This window comes from Cygnus olor, chromosome 5, assembly GCF_009769625.2.
Source record: "Cygnus olor isolate bCygOlo1 chromosome 5, bCygOlo1.pri.v2, whole genome shotgun sequence".
NCBI classification, from domain to species: domain Eukaryota; kingdom Metazoa; phylum Chordata; class Aves; order Anseriformes; family Anatidae; genus Cygnus; species Cygnus olor.
Window position 1 is genome coordinate 65063723 of NC_049173.1, and position 14163 is coordinate 65077885.

General features: G+C 37.5%; 1 protein-coding gene across 12 annotated transcripts in view; it reads right to left on the bottom strand.

Annotated features, from left to right (window-relative positions):
- Positions 1 to 14163, bottom strand: part of GALNT18 (polypeptide N-acetylgalactosaminyltransferase 18) — a 318100-nt gene that overhangs the window by 178078 nt on the left and 125859 nt on the right. Inside the window, exon 3 of one of the 12 annotated variants that reach the window (XM_040559356.1) lies at positions 1381 to 1436. The exons of the other annotated variants lie outside the window; for them this stretch is intronic. Within the exon in view, the coding sequence (XP_040415290.1) occupies positions 1381 to 1411 (31 nt within the window). The 5' untranslated portion in view covers positions 1412 to 1436. The remainder of the gene's footprint in view (positions 1 to 1380; positions 1437 to 14163) is intronic. 12 annotated transcript variants of the gene reach the window in all.

The window sequence follows — 14163 nt, forward strand, 5'->3', positions numbered from 1 at the left end:
TGGCCTTGAACACCTCCAGGGCTGGGGCATCCACAGCTTCTCTGAGCAACCCGTTCCAGGGCCTCACTGTCCTCTGAGTGAAGAATCTCTTCTAATATCTAATCTAAATCTGCCTTCTTTTAGTTTAAACCCATTCCTACTGCCTGACAGAGTCTCTCCCCAGCTTTCCTGTAGGCCCTCTTTAGGTACTGGAAGGACAGTGTAAGGTCTCCCCAGAGCCTTCTCTTCTCCAGGCTGAACAACCCCAGCTCTCTCAGCCTTTCTTCAAAGGAAAGGTGCTCCAGCCCTCTGATCATCCTCGTGGCCCTCCTCTGGACCTGCTCTAACAGCTCCATGTCCTTATACTGGGGACCCCTGAGCTGGACACAGTGCTCCAGGTGGGGTCTCAAAAGAGCAGAGGGAGAAAATTGCCCTTGACCTGCCGGCCTCAAAGAGGAACAGGGAGAAAATACAATGAAAAGGGCTCAAGGGTTGAGATAAGGATGAGATGATCGCACAGTAATTATCTTGACGGGCAAAACAGACTCAGCATAGGGAGATAGTAATATTTATTACCTATTACTAACAAGCTAAAGAAGCGAGAAACAAATGAAAGAAACCAGAAGTACCTTCCCCCCCCCATCCACCCTCTTCCACCTCCTCCCCCTGAGCGGCACAGGGGAACAGGGGTTATGGTCAGTCTATAGCGCTTCTTCTCTGCCTCTCCTTCTCAATCACTCTCGTTCCCTGTGCTGTGGGGTCCCTCCCACGGGATGCAGTCCTTGCTGAACTGATCCAGCATGGGCTTCCCACAGGCAGCAGCTCTTCAAGAACTGCTCCAGATATGGGTCCGTACCACAGGGTCCATCCCTCAGGAGCAAACCGTTCCAACCTGGGTCCCCCACGGGCAGCAGCTCCTGCCAGGTCACCTGCTCCTGAGTGGTCTCTTCTCCACGGGCTACAGATCTGGCCTGGAATCTGCTCCGGCGGGGGTCCTCCACAGGCCGCAGCCTCCGTCAGTGTAGGTCCACCTGCTCCACCGTGGTCTCCTCCACGGGCTGCATTGTTATTAAATTTTCTGGCGGATCTTCTTTTTAGCAAATATATTTTCATTCTTTTCAGCAGAGATCAGGTTATATGAAAAGGATGTGTGAAGAAATACAATTTTGAAAAGCAAAAAATAATAAAAATCAAAGCCATTTGAAATAAAAGTAACATCTAGGAGAGACTCTGCAGCTTAACTTCATTTACTCTTCGTTCCTAAACTTTAGAGATGTTTGAGACACAGTTCTAACTGAGGAAAAAATTAAAGTACCTAGTGATGTTCAAGAGTCAGAACAAGTTCAAGAGTAACAGCATATCATTTTTATTTAGTATGAAATATCATCAAGAAAGCCACACCTGAGCATGAGTCATCTCTTTTGTGCGCCATCCTCAGCTGTCAATGCTATCATAAGCTGTATGAAGAAAAATGCAGTATTAAAAATTTATTTAAATTAGAATTTGAGAAAAATAAGAATAGGCACAGGTCAGATTTATATAACATAGGCATTAAAACAGTGACAAAAATGATTAGTATGTTAGATATTTCACAAGTTAACGTACTTAAATAAGATCGGTGAAGTGCGTTTTATTGTCTGTTAGACTACCAAGTTTGTACAAAATATCACTCATAACTGATTCTGATAAAAGACCTTGCAGAAGAAATGTTATCCTCTAGGTTAGCTTTAGGAGTGGCTATCCAATGTCATTCTACAGTGCATAATGGAGCAGTAGTTTACACAGATTCAAGAGGAGGCTGCACAAGCTCAGGGCATGGAAATCCACAGGCAGCTATTAGACACGGAGACCACATTTATCTCAGTAAATCCGTAACAAGAAAATGATTGAAGTCTCAGAAGGAAATGGAAGGCATTATCATGCATGCTTGCACTGTTCTTGTTCTTTCCTCTTGTTGCCCCCAGCTGCTGCTCAAAACAAGATAAAGGAAAAGATGCATCTTTTGTCTGATCCTGCATGGCCTTTCTGATGCTTTTAGGTAATGAAAAGTGAGGTATAAGAGGAAAACAGATTGGATAGAAATATTACAAAGAGTACTCTATCACTGTCTACAAAAGATACAATCCAGATGGAAGACTCCAAAATTCTCAGAATCAGTTGCCAAACAGCACTTGATTCAAACTCAATTTCAAAGCTAATGAAAGTTGGTAGTCATCTGACAAAGCTCAGCTGGCCTTGGTCACCACCACCAAGGCCTGAGAAGACAGGTGAGGTGGCCTTCTGTGGACTAGCATGATTGTTGAAAGAAATTGTGCAAGGTCAGTAATACACTATTCTTTAATATTGTCTGCATTCATTTCTGTCCTTTCACCCATCCACTTGCTCATTTCATTTGTATACTACAATTTGTTTTTTATAGTGTAAATTGTTCATGGCAGGAACTATCCAGGGTGTTTACAGAGGGCTTAACTTGGTAGATAGTATTCAGTGGAAGCCTCTGGCCTCCACTAAAAAAAAGAGCAATAGAAAATAAGACAGGGTAACAGCTGAGCTAACAGAATGTTGCTATTCTTAATTCACTGAAAGCAGTATTAGACCTGAAGCAAGCAGCAGTAAGTATAGTAATGCAGAAGACATTTCACCTCTGACACATGGCTATATGGCTCACATTTTAGCCCTTCCTTAAAACAATTTTTTTCTGAAATGTCAATTTATTTGTGCTCTACAGTCTCACTTGTTCTATACTATCAAAAAACAGCTGCATAATAAAGTCTAAGTTTCATTTTTAAACTGACAGTTTGTTAACTAAATGTTCATTCTCTACAGCAGCATCCCAGTTTCTCTCCTGCTTCTCTTCTATTTCTTGTTGCTCCAAAATTTTCATCTTCAGTATTTCATCTTCAGTTTAACTGAATACAGTAAATCCATAAAAAAGGGCTCTTCTATTTCTGCCCATAAGATAAACTTGGGACCTAAGCCACTGCATTAATTCACTAAATCATGTTAATGCACAGAAGGCAAAAAAACTGACACAGTAATAGGGCCTCACAATGAGTTTTGCTGCCACTGACTCCAAATTAAGATTTTTTTTTCAGTCTCATGTTCACAGCATTTCTAACTTCAATAACTTTCAGTTTTCTTTACTGTTCATAGAAAAGTCCAGGTTTAGTGTTCCTTCAGATTTTAGTTTGGCTTAACACACTAAAATCTCAATAAATGAGTACAAAAATTAACCAGAGAACCCTGTTTTCTCTCTAATCAGAATGATCAAAGACACACCATGGCCTCTCTTTAAAGCATATCACAGAAAAACAGTGTTTTCAGTGTTTAAGGAAAAAAAAAATAATTCTATTGTGGCACATCTTAATTTCCATCATAATATAGTAAGAAGTCAAAATAACATACTCCTCATCTCAGCTACTTTGATAACACTATCAATGTAGCACCTGTACTTGTTTTGCTGATATTCTTAGAAAGTCAGAGATGTTGTTGATGTGCTTAAATTGTCATATAAACATGCAGAAATTAAGGACTGACATAATTTCATCTGTTTGTGAAATTACACCAATTCATGTTAGCTCTAAATTTGGCTTAAAACTAAACACTGCTCTCTTATACAGCTCTCAAATTTCTGCAAATTTCTTAAGCCTTCCTTAAGAACATTTTCAAAATTTGGTCACACTTCTGGTCCTTATAACTCTTCAAACCCTACCTGTATAAATCACTTACATTTTATTAAATAGAAGTAGCTTCCAATAGCTTCATGTTAGGGTAACCTCACAAAAAATTATTGAAATTGGAGTTACAGCCCCTATTCTTTAAGTACAATCAAACAAGAGTTGTATGACAGTTGTACGAGTCCCAGTTGAACAAGAATCAAAATATCATCTTCCCCCCTTTTCTAAACTCTGAGATTTGTATAAAAGTAATCTGTCAGAGAAGATCCTTCAGAAAACCATTTTTCAAATCCTCTAGCATATGAGGTCTGAAATAATCTGGCTCATGAGAACTTGTCTACTTTGTCTCCCAAATGTGACGTACTATAATTTTTTTCACTCCTACTCTAGTTGCATACAAAGCCTCTTCTTTAAAGTGGCAGAGAATTTGATATACCTTCTTTTTTTTTTAAGCTTACCTTTAAATAATAAAGTGAACAAAAAAGGGAATATTAAATGTCCTGTTGGTATTAGCAGTTTTTAATCTCTCTGTATTCCTGTGATCTTCAGAATAGGAATCATCAATACACCACTCTAAAATCAGTGGAAGACCTCCCAACAACCACAGAAGAAAAAAAATTTCTTTTCAGATCTCAAGTCTTTTCCAATGCTATACAGTCTTTCTATAGCACTTTAAATAAATAGAAAAAATTAATTCTATTATAAGAATTCTATAAATTCTTAAATTTATAGTCCTAAAAAGACAACATTAATTTATGAACAACTAAATGGTTGCAAAGTTTACAGAATGACAAAGATAAAGCTTTTAGAGCAGACTTTGTAAAGCTATATAATACCTCATGGTATCAGAAGGAAAACGACAGCAAGAGAAGCTTGGAAGAAAAAAAAAAAGTGGATTATAGTTCACACTGACACTTATAACTTGAAAGCTATTGATATTTACAAAATAAAATGTATCCTCTCACTTGATTCAGTGCCACCCACAACTAAAAGTAGTAAATAAAAAAACCAACTTTGCACTAACCTCATTCTTCCTCTCTCACCCTCCCCGTTTACAAAAGGCAGAGCTCTGGCTCCCTCCCCAGCCTTGCCATAGTGGTAGTTTATTTCTGAAGCCTCAGGCAAAATACCATCATGGATTTGCTTCCTTATGGTGGTAGAATCTTGGGCTAGATGCCCTAAGTGAGCACAGCCTGTCAGAACTGGTATGGAATTTGCACCTATTTCACTGTGCAGTCTGGGGAAGCTTAGCTGACAATACAGCTTTTCTTCTCTGCCTGGGGGGACAGGAAACAACAGGCACCATATGTCCTATAATTCCTAAGTGTGAGCATCTTAGATGAAAGATCCAGTCAGAGCACCAGGAAAGCATTGCAGCAGGGAGCTGAATCCATACTGATTTGCAAAGTATTACAGTTTACCTCATTTAGGTACTTATCATGTACATGAGCTGAGAAGAGTTTCTGTTTTGCACTAGTGATTTCTGCTGCCCTCATGCCATGCAGTAGGCTTCATGCTGATAATATCTAATGAAAAGTCTAACAACTAAAATGCACTGCTTGTCAAACGCTATATAGCCAGTCTGGTCTGTCACCAGTCACAATAATCCACTGATCTGACAGGATGTCATACTCTTGACAAAAATGCATATAGAGAAATAAAAAAATCTCTCAGCATTTATACATTACTTAAGTAGCACAAACCACTATTACATAAAGGAACTGTACACATTTTATAGTTGCAAATTCACAATCAGAATCTATTTGTTCTATAGATGGCTGTACGGAAAACACTGTATTTTACATAGCCCTCATGATAACACAGAAGTCAAGACAGGAATCCAGAATATAACAAACGCACAAGAAAATGTAAAAATCACAGTACCTGCATCTACTTGTTACAGCTGAGGTCAACCTCCTCAATTTAAAAATAAAAACTGATCATAGAAAATGATTATGGAACTCAGGAAGGAGAAGCTTTATGCTAAAATCAGGTAACTAAAATTGTTGCCTACAGCATATTCTTAAACAAGATTATTCAATGTATTTTGTTATTCTAAAATATTAAAAGAAAATAACTTTCCTTAGCCTCTTATTTCATCATCAAGTCTCATATCGTAGGTGTTTGTATTGCAGCTCCAAAGCAAAAATTGCATGTGGCTGAAGTGTTCAGGTTTTGGACATGGATATATCTACCTCAGCTACCAGTCTTTCTGTCTGCAGCTGATTGCTGCCATAGGGCTCAAACTTCAGATCCGATGCATCTATAGACACAACTGGGAACTGTGTGTAGACACACAAGAATCCAGGAAACAATGAGAAATATTTGTTAACTTTTACAGTGCTGTGGACTGACTGTTACAGTTCATGCTGACAGTTACTGAAAAAGTAATAATTGGTTAGATAAATCACTGTCTGAGCCTTACATCTGAGCCTTGACAGGACTGCATACATGAGTATTTAATTCTTAACAGAAAATATCTGAATGGATACATTTAAAATTGCATTCCAGACTGGACTCAATCCATTACTGTAAGGACAGAGAACTTAGAAAAAGGACATGTGGCCAAAGCACACCAGAAACATTTTTTCAGATCTGTCTGTACAGGGTTTTAGGGTTTTGTGGTGGCTTTAAAACAAAACAAAACAAAAAAACATACAAAATACAGTCAATGAAAAGAACAGGCATGGAAAAAGGGTGTCACGCCCAATAGCAAGTTACCCTTCAATTAGTGGTTCTGTAACATAATTCCCATCCTGATGCCAACAGATCCTGGCCCTAAATATGACAAGGGAGCTTCTAATGAGAAGCAGGAAGATATTTTCAAATGCAAAACTGCCTCTTTTTATTTTTTGCTTCACCACAGTAAGTTTTTTATTTTGTCTGGATGAGGGCAACCAGTACCCTGACTGAGCTGAAGTAATGCAGTAATTAGGAGATACTTATCTAACCAAAGGAAAGAAATTTGCTTTCAGGTGTCATACCAGAAGGAGATCGGTATTAAGTGAGGGAAGACATAAACACTGACCTTGACAGATTTTTTTTTTTCAGAGCAATGAAAAAAACATTATTTCAGAAAAATATGGGGTTTATCCAGCAACTTAAGCATTTGTATAATCAAGTCTCAGCAAGTTACACACTATACAGTAAATTACTATACGAAAATAGTCCATTATAGAGGATAATTTTGATGGAATATTCTCTACAGAGCAAGTCAGAGCAAAGCTGCATAAGAGATGTCGCTATTCATAGACATTATGTACATATATCTACAGATGAAAAGTGAGGGAATACGTGAATAAAAGTTATATGCGCACACATGTAGGATATAGTATAAGGTGAGGAAAAGTGAAGCAAAACTGCAGTGCAAGGAGACCTCTTCTAGACAAAAGACCAAGAGGTAAAAGACAATAAGCCACAAGAAAGTTTATAGAAAAGCTCCAGTATATTTTTTCACACCATCACATTAGATTAGTAGTGTGAACAACTGTAAATATGGAAAAGGTTGAATGTGGAAATCAGTATTCTCAGACAAAACAGTAAGAAGAGACTATCAAGGCTTATAGAATGCAGCTCTGTATATTAATTCAGACATGCTGCTGTCAGTGTCCAGTGACACTGAAAACAAGGATTGACTTGTTTTCTTCAGCACTGTCAAAGATTGGCTGTATTTTTCCTACCACCACTGTTGCCCTTTGGGAAATTGGCTTGCAGCATTTCTGTTAGTAACTCAAAATCTGAGAAAGTCAGCTTTTTAGTAAGGTGTAACAGTGACAAAATAATTCATTAGAATATTTAATAAATGTTAAGTATAACAAAACATCCTACTTATCCCTCCTGTAAATCTGTAATGTGATTTTCCTAAAATTTTGTTAATATTGACCATAAAAACCATCATCAGCTTCCTCTTCAAACTGCAAATCCAGTTACCATGTGGTTAACTTATTCATGATGGGGTTTTCTATTCCTTTTTCTTTTGGAGCAGTATCCTGACACTAGGTGCTGCCTGGCACTTACCAGTTTAACTCCCATAAGAATCCCATGCAACTTCGCAGATCTCCTAATGATTTCTGAGAAAATTATTTATGTATGTAAGTCTCAACAATCAATTTCAACACAGCAACAAATTTATACTCATATCTGGAAAGATTCTCATTTCTGAAACTGTGGAAGCAGACTTCCACCATAAAAAACAATTGGACTTTTGCAATTAATCTTTTCTGTCCTCAGAAGCTGAAAATCACCACTTACAACCTAAAAGAGAATTTATTAGTCTTCAAAGACAGACTATGTAAGGCTTGGGAGTTCTCTAATTTTCAGAAATTTTTATTGTGATTTGTGACTACCAATAGAAATTCAAACTGTAAACTTCAGTGAAAAAGCAAGTTGATTCTGTTCTTACAAATTTCCTACCAAAAAATTTGTCCAAAACTAAATGTCACTGCATATGCGATAAAATTTTTAGAGAAGCTGCATAGACCATTGGGATTTTCTTTTATAAAAATATTTTCCTTTCTCTCTCCAACTTTTTTTTTTAATATCTTTACCAAGCATTAGACTTATACTGTTTGTGTAACATTTACTCATTACTACACCTTTGGTAAGTTAAAGAACATGCAAATTTTTACCTCACTGGTTACTCCACCGCTCTATTTTTCTCCACCAACATTTTCCAAACAATACTACAGTCAAGAAAATTAATAGCAGGAATTTAATTAAAGGCCTTCACTCCTTAAGTTTGTAAATGAATCATTTTGCATGTTTTCAGATGAAAAAATTGGTAAAGTTAAAAGGTAGTATTTTAAAACAGCTTCTATTAGCACATTCTTGTTACAGAGAGCAATTCGAGTTCCATTCTTTCCTTAGCTTTGTTTGACACTTCCTTGTTCTTGTGCTGGGTGTCATTTTGAATTGCTTGGTAAAAGTGCTCTCCTCTCACATCTTGAGAGGACAGGGTATCTAAATGACGCCCTGCCTTCATTTCTGTCCTGAACAAACGTCCAGAGTTCGGGTAATGCTGGAGAACAAGAGAGGTTTCAAGTCTTGACACTCTTATTTATTACCAGTGTTACAGAACTGAACTTCCCAGCTTATTTGAAAAAGAATGTAAGAAGGGACACAGATATGCAAACATTACAAACATCCCTCTCCTCTTTCTATTCCACCCATGTATCCCCCTACTTGTCTAGGTTGGGTTAATCATGTATTTGCTCTTTTAAGTTGAATCCAGATGATCTGTCTTCTCACTGATGGGTTAGACTTCTCCCCCCCACACCCTACTCACACTGCACCACAACTTCTCTGTTAGTGGTCGACCTGATTTAAGAGATAATAAAAGCCTATATGAGCATGCTAGACTTTTCCATGTCAGCTCCACTCTATCCACATAGAGTTTCTGAAAGCATAACAAGAACTAAGTTGCTCCAGCAGTCAACAGCACACTCCTCTAGCCTCCCCTCCTCATCATGAACTGTTACACGTGGAAATGACCACACGGGTCCAACTAAACCTTTTCTTCTTCTCCAGGTAATGCTGTCACAGGGAAAGGACTGTAAAGTGGGGTAGAATCAAACCAGTGAAAGCAGGCTGAAAAATCCCAAGCTTAGTCCATTAAGCCACACATTTCAAAATGCAGCAAAACATATGCGCTCACTGTTCCAGCTCAGTCTGTGAGGCTTAGCTAGGAATTGGGTTAGAGTTACATAAACCCTAATTCAAGAAGGATTTCAGCCTCATTGTCTAGTTCAGCTAACACAATTACTGAAGCAGCTTTGTCAATACACTGAAAAGATGTATTCTTTGCAAATGTTCCTGTTGCATTTTAAGTCAGAAGGGAATTAGGACAGAGAAAAATGATGTCTCTTGTACAGGAAAAGTTTCCAAAAAAAAACAAAAAAAACACAGAGATGCAGAGGAGTTTGTGTTCACATGGACACACCAAGAATGAAGAGGAAGTGGATGCCACTAAATTTACAGTGGGAAAAAGAAAACTTTTTTTTTCTCCTTATGATCTGTTATTATTTATTCTGTTGACTGAAATGCAGGTGTTATGAAACAAAACTTGTTAGTTAAAGTTCCTAAGAAAAAGTAGAGTAACTGGCCATTTGACATAGAGGTCTTTTAAGCAAACTAACTAATTTATCAGAAAAAGCACGAAGAACAAAAAAGCTATGGCATTCTCAGCTTTCATTGGGCTGAATGCTTCAGGAGGTGTGCAAGCAAAAGGCATCGAAGAAAAAGCCAATGACTCTCTTGCACAATATGATCTGCTAGCCAGCATACCTTCTTCACCACGCACGTACATAATGCCCGAAGGTATACTCGCTGACAGAAATCCTGCCTGATGAGCTTTGAGTAAAGAACATATTGATCGCAACTTCATCACATGTGACTGGACTTTACAAGTAAACCTAAACGTCCCCCAGATTCTCCATCTTTCACTTGTTCAAGGTTCAGTCTATCCCACAGCAAGCTGGAGCTGGATTCTGCCTGCCTCAGGTTACACTGACAGGAAAGTGGGCAAGAGCTTTGGTTAGATCTTTCAGAATTAGGTAAAATAGAATATCAAGCCAAGTAACACTGACATTGAACACATTTAATATTCAAATCTATAATGCTGTCCTCTCATATATACACATATTATTATTTAAAAGCTGTTTTGACTAAAAGAGGAGTTGATGTACTGTTTTACGGAAACATACAATTGACTCATACATGAAAGGTCTGCTTGAAGTAAGAGCACTCTGGAACACAATATTTTGAGAAGGGTCTGTGAAAAAAATCTATACCTGAAAAATCACATACATCAATCCCAACTATAATGGAATGAATCAGAATTCCTCCACCTCCAACCTTTCATATATTTGATAAACTGTATTGTCAATATTGTCAATAAATCCAAGTGCTACTGATTGTCTACACATTTATACATCTACAGAAGACACAGACATTATCAGTTAACAGAGCACTAGTTAGAACAAAGAAGTTGCTTTATGGCAGTTGGCCTTGAAGTTTCACATCTGCTGTATTCAAGTAATTGTCATGCATGCATAACTGCCTGGCATGCCTCTTATTTGGAGCCCAGAATGTGCTCCAGGAGCACACTTACAAAACACATTAGCACATTAATGATGGGTCTCTTGAGTATTCTTTCTCAATACATAGGAGACACTTTCCAATTTTCACTTCAGTACATTTATAATTATAAATTGATTACTATTCTTGCTCCCCAGTACTGGTCATAGCACAGCTCTTAATGACTACAAAGAGATTCATGCGTAACACACCTAAATCTATCTCCTGTTTAGTCATTACATTCCTAAATCGTTACTATGCTTTTCCAATCTGAACCATGTATAATAGACTGCTAATCAGTCAGCAGACTTAAGGGGTCTGAATGGCAAAGTAAAAACACAAAGCTGAGAGAAGAGCCAGCAACTGACCATGGTAAAGGCACACCAGCGAGTCCTAGTAGGATATCACACAAGAATTTTATTCTTTCATGAAAAAAAAGCAATTTTACATGCATGGAGTTCAGGCAAGGAGACCATGAACCTTAAAAGTCTATGACAACACAGAAACGATGCAACCGGAACACGTTTCTGCCATCAACTGAATAAACCTTTCGGTTTCTGCTTTTACATCTTATCTTTTCTCTGAAGAATTTTAAAGAAAAAATATGGAATTGCCTGGAAATTACTGAGACAAGTAGACTGACATATTAGACAGCTGCAGGAATATTAGCAGATTGAGAGAGTAAAGATAAAACAAACAAAAAAGTACGTATTACTTTGAGCCTCAGAAAAGTTGGGATTTCACTCAGAACAAAGCAGGCTAAGGACTTCTGGTCACTGTAGTAGAATGCCTTCGCTCTGCTAAATCCATTATAGAGCCATGAAACTTGGTGTCTGTTCACACCAAATCATACTAAACATGCATTTTGCCATGGGATGAAGCTCAGCTGCTTATTTTACAAAGCAAAGTCACTGTTTGGAATTACGTACGTACTGCCAAAAGCATTGTCTACTACAATTTAATGTAATTTCACAAGTTTGAAAGCTAGTAGAAAAGGAGAATATCAACCTGAAATACTAATATGCTTAAAACACTATGAATAAAATTATCTTTCAAGAAGGACAAAGCTCTGACTGCATTCTTATTTTAAGTATGCCTGTATTTGTTCTCTGAAATCCAATTATTTTACTATAACGTGACTTTCCTACACCCTGTGATTTTGTGACATATTCCAGGTAAAAAACTCAGATAATTAGTTGAAAAACACCCTAACACTAGAATGGAAAAGAAAGGAGATCCATTAATGGTAAATAAATATGACAAAAGTGTTGGAAAGAAAGAGAAATGGCATAAAAAGAAAAAATCGTAAGTTCTTCTTTCAGCAATGAGGAAACACATTTCTCAGAACCCCCACAATGTGAATGGAGGTAGTAGTGCATCAGGATTCCTGTGGAAGATGCCCTAACAAGTAAGTGAGAGAAGACAACTGAAATATGGATGGAGTTTCAATCCAAGCACACATCAAACTGGGACATGTTAGCCATTAACTAAGCTAACAGTTGATTTCCAGAGGCCAAGTTTTCCCTTGATATACTACATGCAGCCTTAAAGATAAGCTATTTGAATTTATTCTCAGAATTTTTAGCCTGAGGGCTTACTGGTGTCACAGCTATTTTAAAATAGGTATCTGCATTGCACAGCTATAACGTCACTGCAGCATGAACACCTGCCAGCTTCACTGATGGCTCTTCAAAGATGCCTCTGGACACCAACCCCAAAAGAGCTAATGGCAGCTCAGTTAGGCTGGATGTTCACAAATGGGCCCAACACATACGGACAGCTGCTTTTCTCAGCTTAAAGTCTGACTGCCAACAAGGTTCAGGAAAGCAAATTAGATACCACTTCCTGCATTTTGCAAATATTTTTTCACATAAACTAATTACTCAGCAAGAATCTACAAATCATGTCCTAAATTTAATTTATGCATACATGTTGGTTTGTCAATCATATGAATATACAAACACCAGTCAAGCATGCATATAATAAAAATGTTATTGCTATGTAAGCAGCCTTAACAATCACCTTTCCTAAGCCAAATAGAAACATGAATATAACGTGGTGTCATTTGATTGATACCAGTGGTGTGACATTATGGCTGAGTTGAGCAACAACAAGTATGTATTTTCTATGTTTATCCCAAAATATACCAGCCCATGAAGTGAAAAATCAAAATTAATAGTATCATCCAGTTATACTGAGTAATTTGCTGCAAATTGGTTACACTCATTCAGTGAACACAGCTTTACTGGACTTTCTCTTAACATTTTTTTATTTCAATAAATAAATTCCAATAAAAAATATTTTTATCACTTTGAACTAAAACAGCAAGTCCTCCACATAGGTATAACAGTGAAATGAAAGGATTAGCATAGCACTCCCTGCCTTTTCATGTTCTTTGTTAATCACAGTTACTGCATCGCATGTAAAATGAGGTCACACTTCAATCAACTCTATTCCGAGAGACCTCTACCTAAAAACTTATGCCAGGCTACTAGGTTTTGCAATGGCAAAAGGGTAAGACTGCAGTAAAGGAGTCAACTGCAAGACTCTTTGGGACAAAATTCATTTATTTCTGTTTTTACTATCAAAATAAGCTGAACACACAATGAAAAATTTCTTTCAGCCAAATCAATACTATTTTATATCACTTCTAAAACAAATTACATATTACCTTCTCTATCTTTCCTTATTATTCCCCCATACGAATACAAAGAAATGGAAATTGAGTCAGAGCAGTGACATTGTGGCTGGGATACTGTAAAGAGGTGTAAGAAAGGAAGCAATGGACTGGGTAGTACTGTAACAAAGTAAGAGACAATGCATAGTGGACACAGAATTTCTCAAGTTTAAAAAAATCAAAGAGCTTTCTTGCATTCTGATATTTAAATAAAGAAAGTTTGATGTTAATAATACTGATTAAGTTTAGAAGCAAAAAGTAATAAAAAGGCTAAGCACAAGTGGCACAGAACTGAAAATCCCACCAGGTAAGTAACAGAAATTTCTCATCTTGCAACAGGGAAACCTAATCTACAAGGTGATGAACAAGAAGCCGGTCATGAGCAGCACTGGGTTTTTGAATTTGCCTATGCAGTCGAACGCAATTTTGTTGCTCAGTTGCTCAGTTTTATTTAATCTAGCATAGTATCAAAGCATTCCATATGACTGGAAAAGTCAAGAGTCTTAATTGTTGTTATTGCCCACCCATAACGATTGCTGTAACAAATTACTTGGAACACCATGAAAAATAAGGCTAGGGCTGCCTTGAATGTGTATGTACCCCCACCTTCCCTCACTGAAGCAGAACCTGAATATTCATGTTCTTTCCACTATCCTGAAGAACGCCCTCACAGAAACATCCACCCCTACATGAAAATAAACGCTGATGCACCTTTCTGCTATGGTAGACCACAGAGTAGCTCCACCAGCTGTTTGA